The 19,800-nt window shown below is 45.3% G+C and overlaps 1 protein-coding gene across 2 annotated transcripts; it reads right to left on the bottom strand.

Moving 5' to 3' along the window:
• Window positions 1–2,712: 2,712 nt before the first annotated feature.
• On the bottom strand, window positions 2,713–18,276 carry CCKBR (cholecystokinin B receptor). Of its 2 annotated transcripts, none has more exons than XM_051987600.1 (5): window positions 17,814–18,276; window positions 6,946–7,197; window positions 6,473–6,722; window positions 5,734–5,957; window positions 2,713–5,014 (listed from the first exon to the last, which is right to left on the bottom strand). In XM_051987600.1, exons 1-5 carry the CDS (start codon window positions 17,962–17,964, stop codon window positions 4,449–4,451), a joined length of 1,443 nt encoding a protein of 480 aa, XP_051843560.1. In that variant the 5' UTR covers window positions 17,965–18,276; the 3' UTR covers window positions 2,713–4,448. The 2 variants fall into 2 exon arrangements, with proteins under 2 accessions (XP_051843560.1, XP_051843561.1); XM_051987601.1 differs by having other exon boundaries at window positions 5,734–5,921.
• Between the last annotated feature and the right edge of the window lie 1,524 nt (window positions 18,277–19,800).

Genomic DNA, 19,800 nt, shown 5'->3' with positions numbered 1-19,800 from the left:
ACTTGTGAATTTTATGCCATTTTATACTGTCCTCTGAGGTCTTGTATTGTTTCCCTAGTTGAGATTGTAAACAACTTGAATTGAGAATCCTTGTAAAAGGAACCCAGATAGGAGAAAGGTAGGAACTCATCTGCAGCTAAGGGAACAAAAGCTAGGCAAGGAAAGGTTATAATTACTTGAGCCAAAAAGATATAAAGGAAATCTCTTTTGTAATGCAATAGGGCAACTGAATTAGGGAAAATGGGAATTAGAATCATGTTTCTGACATTTAAGAACTGGGTAATCCTGGGCAAGACAACTAACTTCTCAGGGCTTGAGATTTCTCATCTGCAAAATGAAGGTTGGTTTGGATAATCTCTATGATGCTCCTTTCTAGCACTAAATTTGTGATATTAAGTTTTTCATGCTCAGGCTGTAGGGATTTGCCTGAGCAGGTAAGCATTTAATAAATGCTATCTTCCTTGCTTGCTACCCATACCTATCTGCACTGGTGCTACAATAGTTATAGAGCTGGGCCTGGAGTCTTCCAGACTGAGTTCAAACCTGGACTCAGATATTTACACCTGTGTGATCCTAGGCAAGTCACTTAACATCTTAACTATTTGCTTCGGTTTCCTCAAATAGGAATAAATAGGAATGTTAGCACTTCCCAGGATTGTAAAGATATTTGTGAAGTTCTTAGCAGCACAGTGCCTGGCACAGGATAGGTTCTTTAATGAATATTTTCTTCCTTCCTATCTATCTACCTATCTATCCCAAAAGATAATTCCCACAGAAATCTAAGTAAGTCTTTTCTGATGGTAACCTAATGTTTGAGTAATCCAGAAGCCAGGATTGTGACCTGGGAACAACCCTCCCCCTGAGATGCTGTAAACACAGTGGCACTCATTTTTTATTTAGTATAAGATTCTCCATTGAGAATATTCAATAAATACTGTTGACTGACTTTGTAAAGAACTGGGATGAGCTGGACCACTGGATAAAGACCATTCTCCCATCTACAGGGAATGAGAAAAATGTGTGGTTTGAGGATAGTTATGAGACCCATTACGTACTGCTTAACTCCCCTGCTGTAATATAATAGAGAACCCACCTAGTTAAACTCCTTTGCCTTCCTGTTCTACATAGTCACTCTCTGGCAACAACCATATCACAGCAATGGATTCAGAGTTCTCTTTCTCCCTCGTCACTAGTTTTATGACCACAGGGCACTTTTCTTCTTGATGTTCCAGCTTCATTTCTAAAATGAGGTGCTGTGGAACCATATCAATAAGATATTTAACCATACCTGATAGGTAGGAGGAAATGTTTAATGGAAAGGGCACTGAAAATGAAACCAAGAAGAGGCTCAGATCCCACCCTTGCCCCATATTGGACAAACCGATTCTATTCTCTGATGCTGTTTCCTCATCCATAAAATGAAAATTTTTCTAAGAATTCTTTCAACTATAAAATCTTTTGTTCCAATGATATATAGTTGCTTTCACTATTCCAAAGCATCACAACAGCATCCAGGAGGTCCTTATGTGTGATTAATTATGCCATGATATTCTTGCTGTTGATCAGAATAAATTCAAGCTATTTACTGGAGATTATTCTTGAAAACCTTCTCACCCCTAGAGCAAGACCTTCCCTGACCAAATGCCCAGTGAATGAAGATATAGTCTTCTTTATATTCTTACTCTAGTATCATTGTATTCTCTCCCATTTTTCTTGCTTGCTACCTTTGTTTCTCTCAGCCAGCATTGCATAATGGTACAGGATTTGTAGGCAAACCTACCTTAGATAATTACTACCTGTGTAATCTAGGGGAAATCACTTGCCCTTTCTGGGCCTCTAGTGTTCTCATTTGTAAAAGGAAAGAATAGGATCTGAAGGCCTCATCAGACATTGATAGCTCAAAGTGTACGATTTATATTTTCTTATTTCTTCCACCCTCCATAGTGCCACATCTCATTTTTCCTAGTCTTCCCACCCTTTCTTCCAGTTTTATCCTAACCCTTTCCTCAGTCTCCCTATTTTACCAGTCCTTATTTCCTTCATCCCCACTTCTATTTAGCCTTTCATACCTTTGTTTTCCCATTTTATCCTCTCTTACTTACCTTGCTCAGCCATATCTGTACCCTTTTCTTTATTATTCCTTCTTCTCAGTTTCCCCCCCCCCCCTTGGTCTTTCTTCCTTTTCCTGTGTGCCTCCTGAGAAAATACCACCCATGAGCATGATTCATACTACAACAATAGGTTGTCAAAGCTATAAAGTGTTAGCTGGTGAGCAGCTAGTCCAACCCCCTCATTTTAGACGGGAAAACTGAGATCCAGAGAGGAAGAGATCTAAGATTTTACAAGGAACTGAGGGATAAGCTAGAACCTAAACTCGGATCCCTTGTCTCACAAGTTCAGGAGCCTTTCCCCTTGCACCAAGCTGCCTCCATGAGATTGACTACAGGGCAAGTCTAGTTCCCAGAAACCAGAGTACCAGCGTCCTCTCCCTACTCTCTACTAATGTAGATCTCTGTAAGAAGCTTTCTTCACTCCCCAGCAGCTGGAGCACTAACCAGCCTTGGAAACTGGGCTCCAAGAGGTCTCCCCTTTCCTTATCCAGGCCCTAACTGCCCCTTGATCCCAAGAACAGAAAGTACAGATTTGGAGTCAGACAAGTTTCTAACAGCAAGGCAAATCGGTCTGTCTGAGCATAGAAGTTGGTACATAGTAAACACTTAATAAAGGCTCTTTAATTCATTCTGAACCTGAGACCTGTAGCACATACTTCACACAGACTTTCTCAACATGTTGGAAATGCTAAATTATGATATGGTCATGAGCTCAGACCCTTTTGTCTGATATTTGAGTTTCTTCATCGATTGGCCAGAGCATGCCTTTCCATTTGATTTTCTTTTGATTTCCTCCATGCCCTGTTACTGGAGGTATCCCTTTGTTTTAAGTTCCCCAAGGTGCAAAGGTAAGGATATCTCCTTATGCAGAGAGTGGCCTTGAGCCCAAATGAGCTTGCCCTGACACACCATGAAACCTGCTCAGAGTATACAGTAAATTTTATCCTAGTGCCTAGTCTCCTGGCAACTCAAACCACTGCCACCCTCCGCTAAGCCATGGAAGTTTTTAAGCAATAACAACTTATTGGGGAAAGAGAAACGCTGGTCATGTTTGTAAGAGACACAAGAAAAGCTAACATCTTCTTAATGGGCAAAAGTCCAAAGCAAGGAAGATTACAGTTCCACTGTTGGACTCTGCCTCTCTCCGACCCTCTCTCTGGGGTATTATGGTGACTTGTAGGCACACTGTTTTTAAGGGCACTGGCAAATTGGACAATGTCCACAAGAGGGCAATCAGTGTGTGGGGAACTAAAGTCCATACAATTCAGACTAGATGAAGGAATGAAGGGAACAGATGCACTTTGTCTATCTTAAAAGTGCTACACAAATAACAGCTCAATTTAAGGACTGAAGGACTGGGGATGTTTAGCCTGAAAAAGGCTTGAGAGAGAGAGAGAGAGTGGGCACAGGCTTACTGTATTCAAGTGCTTGAAAGGCTGTCATGTGGATAAGGAACGGGTATAGTGGAAGAGCTAGTGGGTGGTGCACTGGGGAAGGTGAGGAGAGTGCATGGAGAAGACATTTGGGATTATAGAGATCGGGGCAGGCAAAGGGTCTGGAAGCAGATCCCTGCCTAGAGTCCCTTTCTACAAAGGACTTTGGGGCTGTTCTCTCCATACTCTAGTCTTGAGCCTGCCTGTAGCTTCTGACCCCACAAGGACACTCGTGCCAGGAACAGAGGCTAAATTTATTCCTATAGCTTCCTTGACATTCATGTGTCTTATTTATCTTCTTGGATTCTTCGGTATATGTGAGCAGGGTGTTAGTCAATTGTGGTCTACCAGAAACAGGGTCTAAATTCAGGGTCAGGATGCTCAGTGCAGACTGGGGGGGGCCGTTCCCGGGGGAGTGCTGGGTCTGTCCTGCGCATCCAGGACTCAGTGCTGATTGGGAATTTCAGTGCAGGGGTAGGTGAGGTTCATTTCCCTGACCAGAGGAGCTCCTGTAGGTCAGGGGTCACCTGTGCTACCTTTAGAACCTCCTCAGGTAGGACTATGCCATGGTGGCTGTCATCTCTCCTTGTCAGGGAAGTCTTTCTGGGCTGGGGGTATGCGATTTCTAGGAGTGTATTCATGTCAAGACTGTTGGTCCTGGGTATCCAGTGGCAGTTTACTGTTTGAGTTCAGTGTCAGAGTAGGACTTCCTATGATCCCTGGGGGGATGCCTGTGCCACCCTGGGGCAGGAGTTGGGGGAGGGGAATCAGGCTTCCTATAGTAAGATACCCATTTTCCCTAAGGCAGAAAGGACTCATTCCCCAAGGCAGGAGAGGCAGTGTATCTCTGCATCGCTTCCACATCTTCCAAAACAAGATGTGGACTGCCTGTCTTGGGATGCCCTCAGCCAGGACCCAGTGTGCTGACAGTTGTATAGCTGAGACGAGACAGAGAGGTAGTGGGATGGTCAAGTTCATGGTCATCGCCTAACCGGGGCCCAGCCCGGGCAACTCGGGCACGGGGCGGGCGGGGTCGGCACCTCGCACAAGTGGCCACGCAGGCCTGACGGAAACGCCGATGCATGAAGCAGTAGACCAGAGGATTGACACAGGCAGAGGCATAGCTGAGCAGATGGATGAAGGAGATAGGGGCTCCTGAGAGGGCGCGATGGGCGTTTTCCTTGTCAAAGGCACGCCACGTGTTGGCGCTGTACAATGGCAGCCAGCACAGGAAAAACAGCCCCACGATCACCAGCAGCATCCGGACTACCCGCTTCTTCGCCTGCAGCTGAGCCTGAGCCTGAGGCGGCCATGAGCTCACCCCAGGTCCCGGGCCTCGGGTATCCTTTCTAGAGGCAGTGGAGGACAGTGCTGAGAGCTCCATTCCCGATTGTTCTGAGAGGAGATTCACGTAGCAGCCATCCCCCTCCTGGCCAGCCGATGCCGGGGGACTTGGCCCATTGGAAAGTGCTAAGCAGAGGGGGAAGGAATAAAATCAGGGTGGATCTAGGAATTCAAAACTCCATCCAGCCGCCTAGTCCCTGGCTCCTGACATTTAACTGCCTCTGACACTGCTCTTCCCGAGACCTCCTCATCCTAACTATGACCTCTGAGACCCTCTGTGCTACACTGGGAGTTAGGGGACCTGGCTTCTGGGGGACTCTGCTCTGAAACTTACTCCCTGTATGCTCTTGGGCAAGTCATTTAGCCTCAGTTTCTTTATATGGGAATAAAGTGATTTCGAAGGGTTGGAACTAATATCCCAGTTCTGTGACACTGAGTGACCTGGCACCTGTCTCTTTGAGCTTCTTTCCCCATCTGTAAAATGTCACTCAGTGACCCCTAACGTCCCTTCCTGAGTGACCTGGGCACCTGCCTCTCTGAGCTTCCTTCCTCCTATGTAAAATGTCACTCAGTGACCCCTAACGTCCCTTTCTGTGTGACCTGGCATCTGCCTCTCCGAGACTCAGTTTCTCCATCTATAAAATGTCACGCATGACCCCCAAAGTCCCTTTCTGCATGACCTGGCACCTGCCTCTCTGAGACTCACTTTCCTCATCTGTAAAATGTCACTCAGTGACCCCTAGTCTGTTCCAGCTCTCGATGGGTGATCCAGTGATAGCGCTGACGTAGGTCCTCGTTTTCCCGACCGAGTCCCGCCCCCCTGACCAGCGGCACCTCCCACTAACCTGGGCTGGGCCCACCAGGTAATCCCCTGTGTCTGTGGTCGCCGTTGTGGCCCTGCTGCCCATGCCCGTGGCTCTGGCTCTGGCTCTGGAAGCGGATCCCCAAGTAGAGCTCTCGGGAGATGAGACCGTAAGCCACAGCCATGACGACGCCAGGCACAAAGAACAGGAACAGCAGGAGAAACACAGACCTGCGGAGTGGGAGGGGCCAGGCCATCCAGATCATCCTATGAAAGAGCGGTTGACCTCGCCCTGAGCCGCTCCCGCTCACCCTCACCAGCCCAAGCAGCGTGTGGGAGGACCTGTCTACTGTAGCATCCTTGCCACTCTCTCTCCATCCTAACCAACCACGCAACAGCTCAGGGACAACTGCCTTCTGCTTCTGGGACCCACACGCAGGGAATTACTAAGGAGTTAGGAAACGGCCAGGGCACTGAAACTTGGGGGGCGGAGCATCCCTGGCCACGCCCCCGGCGAGGGCCGCTACTTGAATTTATTTACCTACAGCGATCGGACTCAAAGGGGTCAGAGGAGCGGGACTGCAATCTGGGGGAGGAGGGAGGGGTGGGTTCAAAATTGTCTCTACCGTGGCAGCTGAGATTTTGGGGCCAGGAGTGAGACAGCCTCGAGACAGTCACAGGGGGCTCGGTAAACTAGAGGTCTCATAGGATGTTGTAAAGACCAGGGAAGGGGCACACTCATGGGCGAAGGGTACCGTGTGAGCCAGAGAGTTGAAGCTTACCAGGCCTGGCGCGCTCGGGTGCTGGGCCAGTTGTGCGTGCACTGCTGGACGCGGGGATTCAATGGCTTTACAACGGAGTACACGGGATAGGGTAGCATGAGCAGCCCCGACAGCAGCCACGTGGCCACGATGACACGCACCGCGTGCGAGCGAGTCTGCCAAACGCGTGCCTGCAAAGGCCGGCAGATGGCGCTGTAGCGCTCCAGGGCAATGGCCACCAGGCTGAGGGTGGACACACTCACAGAGACTCCTGGGGAAAAGATGCGGGCAGGACACACGTGATCACCATGCCAGCTGACGCCAGGGGCAACTTCGTATGACCTCCAACACCGCCTGCACCCCAATCCCCAAGCTGGGATCCCAGACAGGATGCTGACATTGACCCAGCCTCAGAACCCGGAAGTTGTTATCCATCCCCTCCTACATATCCCTCCGCTCCCTTGGGGCCCGCGATGCAAAGACTGGGAGCTCACCCATGATGTAGGTGACAGCCTTGCAGACTACAGTGCCGAAGATGAAGGTGCCCATGAGGTTGGGCAGGAGGGTGAAGGGCATACAGGCCACAGCCAGGAGCAGGTCACTGACAGCCAGCGAGAGCAGGAAGGCATTGGTGACCGTGCGCAGGCGGCGGCTCAGCCCCAGCACGGTGATTATCAGCATGTTTCCGCCCACGCTCAGCAGGAAAATCACGACGTAGAGCGTCACCCTCACTGCCAACTCCAGCTCTAGGACCCGGGGAAGAGGGAACAGAGATGAGTCTCAGGATCTGCTGGATTTGCGCTCCCTCCAGCCCAGGAGCCCTTCCCTCCAGCGCTAGGGCCCCACTCCAACCCTCTTCGTTTTGAGAAAATCCCCCTTTATTTCGCTGAAGTCTAGTCTAGTCTTGTTGGAGATTAAATTATTCTGGAAGAAAACGTGGAGGCTGAGAGAGTGACATGGTTAAGAAGCATTTGTGGCTGTGGATGCAATTTAGCCAAGAGACACCTTTCTAGGGAAATTAGACACTAATAATAATACCATTCGTATAGAGCTTAAAACCTGCCAAGGACTTTACATGTGTCATTGCATTTGACCCTTACCACCTTTCTTTTTTATTTTTATGAATCCCATTTTATTTTTTCATACATAAAACTTTTTGTTTTCGAAACACAGGCATGGTTCTCAACAGTCACCTTTGCAAAACCTCGTGTTCCAAATTTTTTTTCTCCATTACGCCCACCCCTTCCTTTAGATGGCAAGTAATCCAATATGTTAAGCATGTGCAATTCTTCCATACACATTTCCACAATTATCATGCTGCACAAGAAAAAATCAGATCAAAAAGGGGAAAAAATGAGAAAGAAAACAAAATATAAGCAAACAACAACAAAAAAAGTGAAAATACTGGTTCACACTCAGTCCCCATAGTCCTCTCTTTGGGTGCAGATGGCTTTCTCCATCACAAGACCATTGGAACTGGACTGAATCACCTCATTGTTGAAAAGAGCCACATCCAACAGAATTGATCATGGTACAATCTTGTTGCTGTGTACAATGTTTTCTTGGTTCCATCACTTCACTTAGCATCAGTTCATGTCTTACCACCTTTCTAAGTAGTAGAACTTATAATTATTCCAGTTTTACAGTGGAAAAAAAAAAAAAAAGGTCAAATGAATTGCTCAGGGTCACACAGCTAGATAACTGAAGCAGGATTTGAATCTAATTCTTCCTTGATTCCAGCTCCAGTACTCTATCCAGTGTACTACCTTGTTACTTCACAGAAAAGGTCTTATTTGAGAGACTCAAAAGCCTAACCCAAAGAAATTTCATGATTGGCAAGTAGTGACTCCTTTACTTCTTTCTCTCTTACATCTGTCATTTGTAGAACCTCAAGCGAGAAGGGAATGTTCTGAAACCAAGTCCTCCAGGAGAGTGAAACAGAGATAAAAAAGCATTTTTCCCTTGGGAGAAATGTGCAGAGAGGCACAGCTCTTTCTTTCAGAGCTAAAGAGCAGAGGTGAGAAGGCAAATTATCCCCCTTGTGAATTTTAAGTAGATAGTTAATGGCTGGAAGAAAGCCTGTTGGAGTAGTGTGAAGAACTAACTAGAACTAGAAATAGCTTTTTCTCCACCAGAGGCGCTAAAGAGGATGTATGATCTGTTCACCTTACCTCATAATATTTCATATTCTCTCACATGCTCATGTTCTACACATAGAGAACAGGACCGAAAATTGAAAGGAGGCTTTGAGATCACCTATTTGAATGTTATCCTTGAGTAAACTGAAGCTGAGGAACATGAATTAACTTCCCATCATCACAAAGGTAGAAAGTAGCATGAAGAGGGGATTCCCATCCGGCTTTTCTAGCCAAAGTTATATTCTTTCCACTCAAAAATTTATTTTGTAATTAATCATTTTTACTTTGTTTTCCCAATTAATGATGTGGAAGGCAATGACTACCTCTACTTGACCATATCTCCTCCAGTATCTATCTTTCATAAAAGCAGATCCCTACTTTTAAAAATGTTTGTTAAATGAAGAGAATTTGTTTATCTTTGAACTTTGAGAAAAAAAGGATACTAAAGACTGCAGTTAAGTATCAGAACTTCATTGGTTTTACTTTAAATTTTAGCCATTAGAGATTAGCAAATTATTTATCATATATTTGTTATTGTTGTTCAGTTATGTCTGAACCTGACCACATTTGGGATTTTCTTGGCAAAGATACTAGAGTGGTCTGTCATTTCCTTCTTCAGCTCCTTTTACAGTTGGGAAATTGAGGTAAACAGGGTTAAAAAACTTGTCCATGGTCACACAGCTAGTAAGTGTCTGAGGCTGAATTTTAACTCATGAAGATGAGTCTTCTATCTATTCTATCTTCTATCTATTGTGCCACCTAGCTGCCTCCCAAATTTAAGTAAAGAATCTTTTAAATAGGAAAAAAATACAGATTATGTATTAAAGCCTTGCATTTTTTCAGGTTACCTTTCACAGAGTATGGGGTAAGCCAAGATGACTGACCTAATGCTAGGAAGCATGAGAAACCCACTTCAAAATGGTAACAGCAGCTTGGGTAGACTGCAGACATGGGTCCAGTCCAAAGGAATGACCATACAAATAATATACTTTCCTTAGAGCTCTTGCCCGATTTCTTCCTATAATGCATAGATTTGAGTCTGGGCTTTGGATCTGCATACTTTAAAGTGCAAGCCTGGGCAATCTTTCTGTTTATATACTTTCTTTAAGCCACATACTATCCCAATTAAACAGTTTTAACTAAGTTCCAGCCTCTTTAGGGATTTTTATGCTTCACAGACTAGGGACTATCCAAAGATAGGTCCACATTTCACTCCTTAGACATCAAGGGAGCTAACATTATTTGTACAGGACTTTGTTGTCGGATTGAGTACATATGTTGATGTTCATCCACATTGTAGGGATGGAGAGAAGCAAGAAGTCAGCATATATGGCAGTAAATGAAGAAAGATTAATAGCCAACTGAAAGAGCAACAGAAGAGACAAAGAAAAAGAAAAATTCATTAAAGTGGGGATACTCAGGAAAGCTTGGAGTTAGGAAGCTAAAGCATGAAAAGATTCACAATTAGAGATAGTTCCCAGTATAGTTCCCAGTGACATGTTGTAGAGAGGCTTAGGAGGACTAACAAATCTAGAAAATGAAGCAATATCTAGATACTGGAAGTATGAGACAGGGTTCTTTCCCTTATTCCTCACCTTCCATTTTCAATCCCACAAATCACGTGGGGTGGAAGCTCTGGAGATTGAGAAAGATGTGAGAATGAGAAAAGGAAGAAGAGGAATGAGGTGGACAGATCTTTGCCTGGACCACACCAAGAAGGCGCTTAGGAGAACATTTCAGCAAATCCTAAAGCAGCAGTTCTACTCTGGAATGGTGACAGACCTCTTCATTTATTCATTCAACTAGCCAGAAAAGCTAAAAAGCAAATAGGATAGTTGGATTGTCATTAAGAAGGATATAGGGCTCACTGAAAGGTCAGAGAGAGAGGGGATGGTGTGATGACGGGGTTTTATAACTTCAGAATCACAACTGATTTTAGGTTTCTTGGGAGCAGGGACTGTGTAGTCTCTCTCACTATATCCATAGCAATGAACCCATAGTAAGTACTTAATAAATGTTTGTTGAATTAAAATGCCAGACTTGAAAAAGGCCTTGGAAGAGTAAATTCTTGACCTTTTTCCCCTTTGGGAGTTTAGTGAGCTTATGAAAGCCTTGATTGCTCTGAATGTTTTTAAGTGCATAAAAATACATACAATTACAAAGGAAATTAATTATATCAAAATACTAAAAGTTCTAAGTTCTTAGATCCCCTGAAATCTATCCATGGATCTCTTCATTAAGGTTAAGAACTCTTGCCTTGGAGAATATCTAAATCAGTATTTCCTAAGTTGTTCCTCAGGAACCCATTGGTTTTATGAAAAATGAATGAGGTATACTGTAAAAAAAAATGTGAATTGGTATTTTCTCTCTACAATATGAATATGAAATGATATGTCAAAATAATAATAGCTCCCATATCTTTAGTACTTTAAAAGGGTTTATAAAGCATTTTCTTCACAACACTCCTGGTAGATTTGGATTTATGGACTACAACTGAAAACACAGGGATGATAGGCTCTTGGCTGGGGATAAAGTACACCTAATGAGGACTGCTCAAACTATATTTGCCTGGAGTCTTGTAAATCTAATCAAGATGGTTTTAAATTGAAAAAGGAAAGGGAGAGAGAAAATGGCATGCTTGCTTGAGCATGGGCTTGCACACACACACACACACACACACACACACCAATCCAACAACACTTCTAAAGACTGAGGTCAGTGCAAAACAGGAAGAAATCTTTCAATAAAAAGGACCAGTAATTCACAAAAAACAATATCCAAGAAGAGAATCAACAAAAAAATTCATGACCTCAGATATCTATACACAAATTCTCAAAGTATGGGAAATAAACTGAGGGTGAATGAAACATTCTAATGCAAGGAAGCAAATGTGATGTCATGGTTATCACTAAGAATTGATTAGGATGGAACTCTTGGCTGGATTAGAGCTATAGCAAGGTATATCTATCTAATACAAAATGAATAGAATGAATCAAACATGATTATATATTAAGAGGATACATTTAGGTGAAGAAATCCAGGACTCGAGAAAAAAAAAAGCCAACAACATGAAAAGGAGAGCATTTGGGTAAGAATCAGTGAAAAGGAAAGACAGAAACCACATTATCGTGAGCGTTGTATAAACCATCTGGACAGAAAGAAGAGAGAAAATGTTTGGAAAACACATAACAAACCTGGGATGGCAGCATAGTATTGTAGTGATAGGAAGACTTTAATTATTCTAACATTCATTGGAGCTCTTTCTCTATCATGACAGAATGGTTGATAAATGGTTGATTTGCCTTAATGAGAAAAATCATTCCACAACTGGCTGAGGAAATGATAAGGGAAGCCATTGTTTTGAGGCTAATACAAGAGAAACTAGTTGCTTGAAGTAGGAATGATAGTACTCTTTGGAGCAAGTGCCCCCTCCACCTAATGTCTGAGATGCAGCTGAGATTATGGAAGAACAGATTTCAGAGCATTCAAACAAGGAAACAAAGTCTTATTAAGAGCAAGATATAGCATACTAAAAGCATTTTCTTTCCTTTTTTTTAAAATAGAGTTCCTAGGATATCAAGAGACTGTTGTAGGCACAATATACTTAAATTTAAGCAAAGCATTTGACAAAGTTTCTTAAACTACATTTTTGAACAAGAGGGAGTTGTGGGTTAAATGACTATTTATGTTATGATTTATATATATATATATATTAACAGCCTTTTATTTTCAAAATACATGCAAAGATAATTTTCAGCATTCACCCTTGCAAAACCTGTGTTCCAAATTTTTCTTCCTCTTTTCCCCTGATCCCCTTCCTATACAGCATAAATGACAATTTAATTAGGTGAATTCAGGAAATTGTTGAATAATGAGACCCTGAAAGTAATTATTGATGGCTTTATATTAGGGTGAGAAGAAGGTCATTAAAAAGAAAAATGAGTGTTTATTAAATGCCTACTATGTGCCAGGGAGTGTATCAAGTGCTTTATAAATATTACATCATTTGATTCTCACAACAACAACAACTTTAGGAGGTAGGCACTATTATTATCTCCATTTTATAATTGAGGAAACTGAGGCAAGGTTAACTGACCTGCCCAGGTCAAACAGCTAATAAGTGTCTGAGATTGGATTTGAACTCCTGTATTCTTGACTAGACTGAGAACTCTATTCACTGCACTATCTATTATATTCCTGTTTCTATGCTATTTAACATTTTTATCAATAAAACACAGATGAAGTTTAGAATGATTATCAGATTTACAAGTGACAAAAACATATTAGATAACAGAGCAAGGACTTAAAAAGATCTCAACAGGTTAGAATGAAGAGGAAATCTTGTAAGAACAAATATAATGCCCTGTTTTTGAGTTCAAAAAAATCAACTTAATAGGTACAGGATTAGAAAAGGCATGACTAGATATTGGTTTGTCTGAAAATGATTCTGGGGATTTTAGTGGATTCCAAGGTCAACATCAGTCAACAGAGGGACATGGCAGCCAAAAAAACCTAAAGTGAGCTGAAACTGAATTCAGAGAAATATAATGCCCAGGACAAGGGACATAATAGTTTAGGCTATTGTTTTGCAAGGATAAACCATGTCTATAGTATTGTACTCAGTTTTGTGTGCCATATTTTAGGAAGAATATTGATAAGCTAAAACAGTTGAAAAACACAAGGCCTTGCAGGCCTGTAATACTTATGAGTGTTATCTGAATAATATTAAAATATAATTGGGAAAAATTTAATTAAATACATAAAAATACAATAAAATACAGATAATGTTAATATGTGATTTTCTAAGTCAAATATGCGTCCACAGAGATTCTTATGAATGGTTTAGTTATTCTCATTTCTAATTGAGCTTGACACCACTGAGTCAGTGTCCTAAAGAAATTAACCACAATGGTATAGTCATTGAAAATCTCTATTACACAATTGGGGATGTTCAGCTTGGATCGGAGAAAACTCAAGAGAGACATGCTAGCTAAGTGCTTGAAGGGCTGTCACTTGGAAAAGAAATTAGGCTTGTTTTGCTTAGCTCCAGAGATTAGCATTATGATCAGTGGGTGGAAACTGCTGAGAAGAAAAATTCAATTTGATGTAAGAAAAATTCTCTAACCATTAGAGCTTTTAAAAGTAGAATGGGATGCTTTGGGAGGTAATGACTTCCTTTTCACTGGAGATCTTCAAGTGGAAAGACTGGTTTTCTACTTGATAGAGATATTGTAGAAGGATTTCCTGTTCATGTACAAGTTGGACTAACTGGCTGGGAGATCTCCTTCAGCTCTAAAATTCTACAAAATCAGGAGGGGAAGCCACATATATTAGCCACATATGTTAGAGGAGAAACTGAGGTTCACAATAGTAAAGTGACTTGCCCATAGTCCCATGACCAGTAAGTATCAGGACTGAGAGCACCTATAGATTATCAATGAAGTGCCAGAAAAGATTCAAAAGCCATCTAGTCCAACAAATCTCATTTCGCTGAAAAGGAAACAGAGGCCCAGAAATGTTAATTAATGTTAGGATACAGAGCATTAGCAGTAGGTTCCAAATCCAGACCCTAGGATTCCAGAGCCTTGACTTTTTCCTGCTAAAGCTGCTCTCCCGTGGGCCCAGTCAAAACTTCAAATTCAAGTGTAGAGCTTCTTCCATTATATCTCAGTGACACTTTGCTGTGGGAGGCAATTTTTCAATATGAAAACATGTTTACTTCTCTGTATTTTCCTCTAAAATAAGTCAAGCATCCTTGGTCCCATCAATATGTTAACAGCCAGTGTGGCATAGATGACAAATTACTGGACTTGGGGGAAAAAAAAGTCTCAGTTTGAAGTTTTTCTCTAAATGTTTCTAGTTCTAGGATCCATGACAAGATGCTTCCTTTCTCCAAGCCTTAATTTTCTCATCAATCAATGCATTACTAAGAATGTTTTAAGTGCGTACTAAGGACAGATCCTATGCTAAATACTAGCATTACATAGATGAAGTAAAATAATTCTTGCCTACAAGTTTATTTTCTGTCATCTGTCATGCCCACTTTTAAAATGGCAGCAATGATATTTACACATTTACATTTACATACTTGTTATGAGAAAGTGCTTTGTAAATCTTAAGAACTATAAAAATGTGATTATAATTTTTATGATGTATTTCAAGTCCAATTCCTTTTTTTTTAAGCACTGACTTCTCTTTGGAACTTACCTCATTATACAGATCAGGAAATGAAGGCCTAGATACAGTGACTTGTCCAAGGTCACAGAGCAAACTAAGGACAGTACAGCTGTAAAGCATTTTAAATCCTGTCTCTAAGGCATACTTCTTTTGAGACCTTGAGCAAATCATTCCCACTTGTTAGACCTCAATTTTCCTATCCAAAAATGGGGGTGGACTAGGTGGCCTCTGAGGTTCCCCCCCCTCCCCAGATTTGGATCCATGATGCTACTAGCATCTTTGCAGGACATCAGTACAGCACTCTCCAGGAGCCAGAGGGGTGGGTATGGGGACCAGGAGGGAAAGAGCTTGTCCTCTGAAGGGGAGAAGGGGATTAGGGAAAATAGAATGCTAAAGCCAGAGGGAAGAAGGAGATGGGATTGAAGATCGAAGAACCAGCTACACTTGGTGACCTTTGGGATCCTGGGACAGGGCTCAGCCTGGGAAGGAAGAAGCTAGCTCGGCTATCCGAACTCTCTTCATCAGGGATGATGACCAAAGCAAGTTTAAATACCAGACTAAACTGAGTATATGAGCACAGGGCAGGGAACCTCCCCCTTTTTTCATTAGCTAAGTCCAGCTACTGGGTCTAATGTCTAAGTCTGCCTGTCTTCCGGTCACCCACCTCACTCTCTCACTCTCCTATCTTAACCTCACTCCATCTCCCAAGCTCCACAGGCTCACTTAAATGTATACTCATCCATCCCTGAGAACCCCCCCCCCTTCCTCTCATACACAAACACATACATATTTCCCTAGCTTAGTCTTCCTTTCCACTCTCTCACACACTCCTCCACCTAAGAAACACTCCCATATACTCTAGTACACACAGTTTCCTAGCTCAGTTCTCTCTCTCCCTCCTCCCTCCCTCCCTTCCTCTCTTCCCCCCCTCTCTTTCTCTCTTTCTCTCTCTCTCTCTCTCTCTCTCTCTCTCTCTCTCTCTCTCTCTCTCTCTCTCTCTCTCTCTCTCTCACACACACACACACACACAGAGACTCCTATCTCACATATATTTCTGCTTCTATATTATTTCATAGGTGATCCTATCAATACTCTATTTCTAAGAGGGAATTAGTAATTTACTCCTGATATTGCATAAAAATCAGACATCTTCTCATGAGGTTTTATAAGCACTACTTCTCTTCTCCAGGGATACATACATATATATAATCTGAGGGATTCCTACATGTGGAAACTCCTTGGTTTATAACTTGTAGTGCTGGGTGACTAAGAAGTCAAGCGACTTACTTGTCCCTAGTTTTCTGGGATCCAAGGCTGACCTCTCCACTTAGCCCAGGCTAATATTTATCACTGAAAATACCTTCAAGATTGGAAAAGTGCTGTAATGCAATGTCTCATTCAACCTGCATGACAATCCAGTGAAATGGACACTCCAGGCACTGTTTTCCCTATTGTAGGTTAGTCATTGATTCAGATGTAGAAGGGACTTCCAGGGCATCTAGTTCAACTCCCTTATCATGTAGCTAAGTATCTGAGTACCTAACGTATCTCAGATCTAGAATGGTTAAATCAATTGACAGAGATTATTAATTAGAAGGTGTCATAAGCAGAATTCAGATCAGGCTCCTCGAATTCCAAATCCACCATATTATGTTTGTTGGGGGTTCACAGGGACATACCATAGGAAGAAGGAGAAATCCTTTGGGGATCTCTGATCAAAGTGGTTCTTGGACTAAGAAAAGATAGAAAGCTTCTATTCTGCCTCCATTCATCTCTGTATCTTTCCTCTATCTTGATCTCTCTAGGTAACTAGTTTATTATTTTTATTCATTTCACACGATATATTAGCACTTTATGATTTTCAAAGTTTTTACTATTCATTTATTCCAACATCCTTTCCGTGAGAGATATACCTGCCCTGAGAATGTACATACTCTAAGTAGATATGAAAACAAAGCACAAGTGCAAATTAATTGCTCAATTTCTATATGCCCTGAAGAATTCCCAGATGAAGGGCATGAATAAAGTGGAGTCAGATTGGGAAGGCACCTTGGAAAAGGTGACTCAGGTCTTCCAGGAAATGAAGGATGGTGATTGAAGTGAAGGTGAAAGCACCAGGAGTAGCGAAGAGGCCAGGGTCCCATGGAAGGGCCAGGGGCCTATGGAAGGCACGAGGACACTGAAGGGCAGGGGAAGGGAAACGAGCACAAGGAAGATCAGTTGGGGGCAGAAAGACCCGACTCTAGAGGTGGATGAAGGGGTGTGGCAGGGCCACCTCAGTGTTCTGGGGAGAGGACAGAATGATAGTGGCCAGGGAGGCCGAGGAGCTAAGGAGGAGGAGGAGGAGAGTTTGAATGAGGAATTTAAGGGGACGGAGCTCTGAGTAACAGGAGTGTACGTGAGAGGAACCAGCAATCTTGGAAATGGGATGGGATGGGCAACAGACATGCTTTTATGGAGCCAGACTGCTGGGGGAAGGGAGAGGACAGGCCATGGGACAGGGAGGGTGGTCAGTTAGAGAGACTCCTGCAGGAGAAATGTTTTGAGGAAAACCCTGGGAGAAAGGTACCCGATCCTGGGAGGAGGAGGTCTGAAACACTGGGAACTCCGTAAACTGGAGTGTTTAATCCTCTGGGCCTCCAGCGCCCCTTCAGCTCTGGCAGCTTCTCGGGCTCAATGTCAGGTTTAATCTATACTCCATTGGGGCCCTACACGCAGAAGACTTTTGCAGATCGAGAGTTTTTCTTAGGGGATTTCTTGAGGCGATCCTTCCGAATGCCAGGGAATCTCCCCCTTGTGCTCCCCGGATGCTCCCTGTCAGCCTCGCTGCCCCAGCCTGGCTGCTCCCTTCGCCCCGTTCGCTTGGTCTTGGGCTTTTCATCCTGAGCTTGTGGTGGGGCCCCCGGGGTGAGGGACAGGCAGAGGAAGCCGGAGAAGGGAGAGGGAGGGGAATAGGGACTGGGGTCCAGAGGTCCCAGGTCCGAGATGGAAGGAGCATGGGAATGGGAGAGGCGGGGCAAGGGGCACTGAAGAAGGGGAATACTCACCTCGGGGCGTCCTGCTGGCGCCAGAGCCTCCTCGGGGAGATTCGCAGCTACTATTGGCACTGCTGTTAGCACTGCTGTTGGGGGACAGGGAGCCCGGGCCGCAGTGGGGCTCCGGCTCCGGCGCGCTCCGATTCAGCCCCAGCAGCTCCATGTCCCCGGGAGAGAAGCGGGCCTGGGACAAGACCCCCTGCTGCCCGAGAGCTGAAGGGGCCGCTTCCCAGCGGTTCCACCTGCTCCCGCGCCTGCCCCCTGCGTCCCCCGAACTGGCCCCTCTGGTGTGTGTCCGCTCCGCCCTCTGCCTCCGGCCGGCACCTTGCGCTCCCACGCGGATCTCTCCCTCTCCCTCCTCCCGTCCCTTCGTCCCTCCCTTTGCGCGTGCCTCTCCTCCCGTTTCTCTACCCCAGGTCTCTCCCAGACTCTGCAAATCTTTTCCTTCGGGTTTCTTCCGTGTCCTCCAGTGCCCTGCGTCTTTTCGCCTCCGCTCCCCCAAACCCCTAAAATCTCCCCCCCTTCCAGGGGACTCCCAGCCTCGTCCCCCCCGCGGCGGGATCTGCTGCTGCTGGGGTGGCCGGGGGAGCCCCGCCTCTCTCCTCCCGAGCTTAGCGGAGCTGGGGTCCCGCCCCCCTCTCTGCAGCGGGGTTGCTGGCCCGGGGGGGGGGGATGGGGAGTACAGGGAGGGGGGTTCTCCGGCCCCAGAGTCAGGCGCGGGGCTGCGGCTGCTCTGCGGCTGGGGAGCGGGGGCGGGGGAGGCAGTAGTAGGAGACTGGAGCCAACGTTTTAATTGTACTCTACTTAAGCCACGCTACCGTATTGACCTAAGGGGCGCCAAAATGTGGAGCAGGGCACCCGCGAGTCTTGTTGCATCCGTCCCAGAACCCCCCAGCAGTACCCGAGGTACACATCCGGATTCCCAACCATGCTTTGCCTCCCGATCCGCCCCCCCCCTTCAGTGACACCTCTGGGCTCAGTGACACCCACTGTCATGAGCGGGCGTGTTTCTGGTCCCACAGCCCCAGGGACAGAGCAGGCCCCAGTGACAGACCGGGTGAGAATGACACTCTCCAAGAGTCCTTGACAGTCGCTCTCAAATACTCTTCATCAGGGGACGGACTTCAGGGAGCTGAGGGCCCTAAGTTCTGTGACCTTAGAAAGGGCTTGGGGGGGGCTCCCGGGGGCAGAGGACCAGTGAGAGCTCCCTGTGGTACCTGGTAGCAGCAGCGCTGCCGCCGCCACCTCTCCACTCCCTCTGTTTGCTCTTGGGAGCAGGTGGAGATGTAGATAACCAGCTCAGACTTCCCACGGGGAGGAGGTAGGGCAGAGGATGGAAGGAGAACGATGAAGCCGGAGTGGGTGGGGGGCACGGGGGTTAGAGGAAGTGGAGGCCCTCCTCTAGCATCCCAGGGTGCACTCTGGGCTTGTGCGGACTACTCAGAGGTAAGAATGGGTGAGCCAGACTGAAAAAGAGACATCAGGAGAAGAGGAGGGCATGGGCCTCCAGCCATACCCGTGAGGGCCCTCTAGTCTCATCTATCAGCTACTTGGCTCCAGAGGCGCCAATGCCCCTTCCCCAAAAACGGGGGGGGGGCGAGTCTCATGAATGCCCCTTCCTCCATGATTGATAGTCCCCAAAGGCTGGGGATCGATGGAACTGAAGGTATGGTTAGGGCAGGAGAGAGGAAGGGCAGGATGGGGGGCCGGGAGCTTCAGGAGAAGCAAACTTGTGCCCTGGGTATATTACAGCAGGAAAAAGCAGGAAGTGAAGAAAGAGCTGGGATTGACTGGGAGGGCACATGCTGTGTAGGAAGGGTGCCCACCTCACCCCCCCCATTTGTCCTATTCAGTCTCCTGACACTGCTACCTCACCCAGCTCTGCTGCCTCTCAGATCCTAGGGCCTGCAACCCTATTTGCTCTAGCTAAGGAGTCCCAGGTGGAAACACTGATAACCAGACGGTATTTTCCCACTGAGAAGGGGGAGGGGTGAATGAA

This window comes from Antechinus flavipes, chromosome 3, assembly GCF_016432865.1.
Source record: "Antechinus flavipes isolate AdamAnt ecotype Samford, QLD, Australia chromosome 3, AdamAnt_v2, whole genome shotgun sequence".
NCBI lineage: Eukaryota > Metazoa > Chordata > Mammalia > Dasyuromorphia > Dasyuridae > Antechinus > Antechinus flavipes.
This window is presented reverse-complemented; position numbering and strand designations above follow the sequence as displayed.

Excerpts from the sequence above, each read along its gene's own strand:
- CCKBR (XM_051987600.1), bottom strand. The coding sequence starts at position 17,964 with ATGGAGCTGCTGGGGCTGAATCGGAGCGCGCCGGAGCCGGAGCCCCAC. Across the intron at positions 6,723-6,945 it reads GGCTGTCACCTACATCATGG|GAGTCTCTGTGAGTGTGTCC; the intron begins GTGAGCTCCCAG and ends TCTTTTCCCCAG. Across the intron at positions 5,015-5,733 it reads ACCTGGTGGGCCCAGCCCAG|CACTTTCCAATGGGCCAAGT; the intron begins GTTAGTGGGAGG and ends CCCTCTGCTTAG.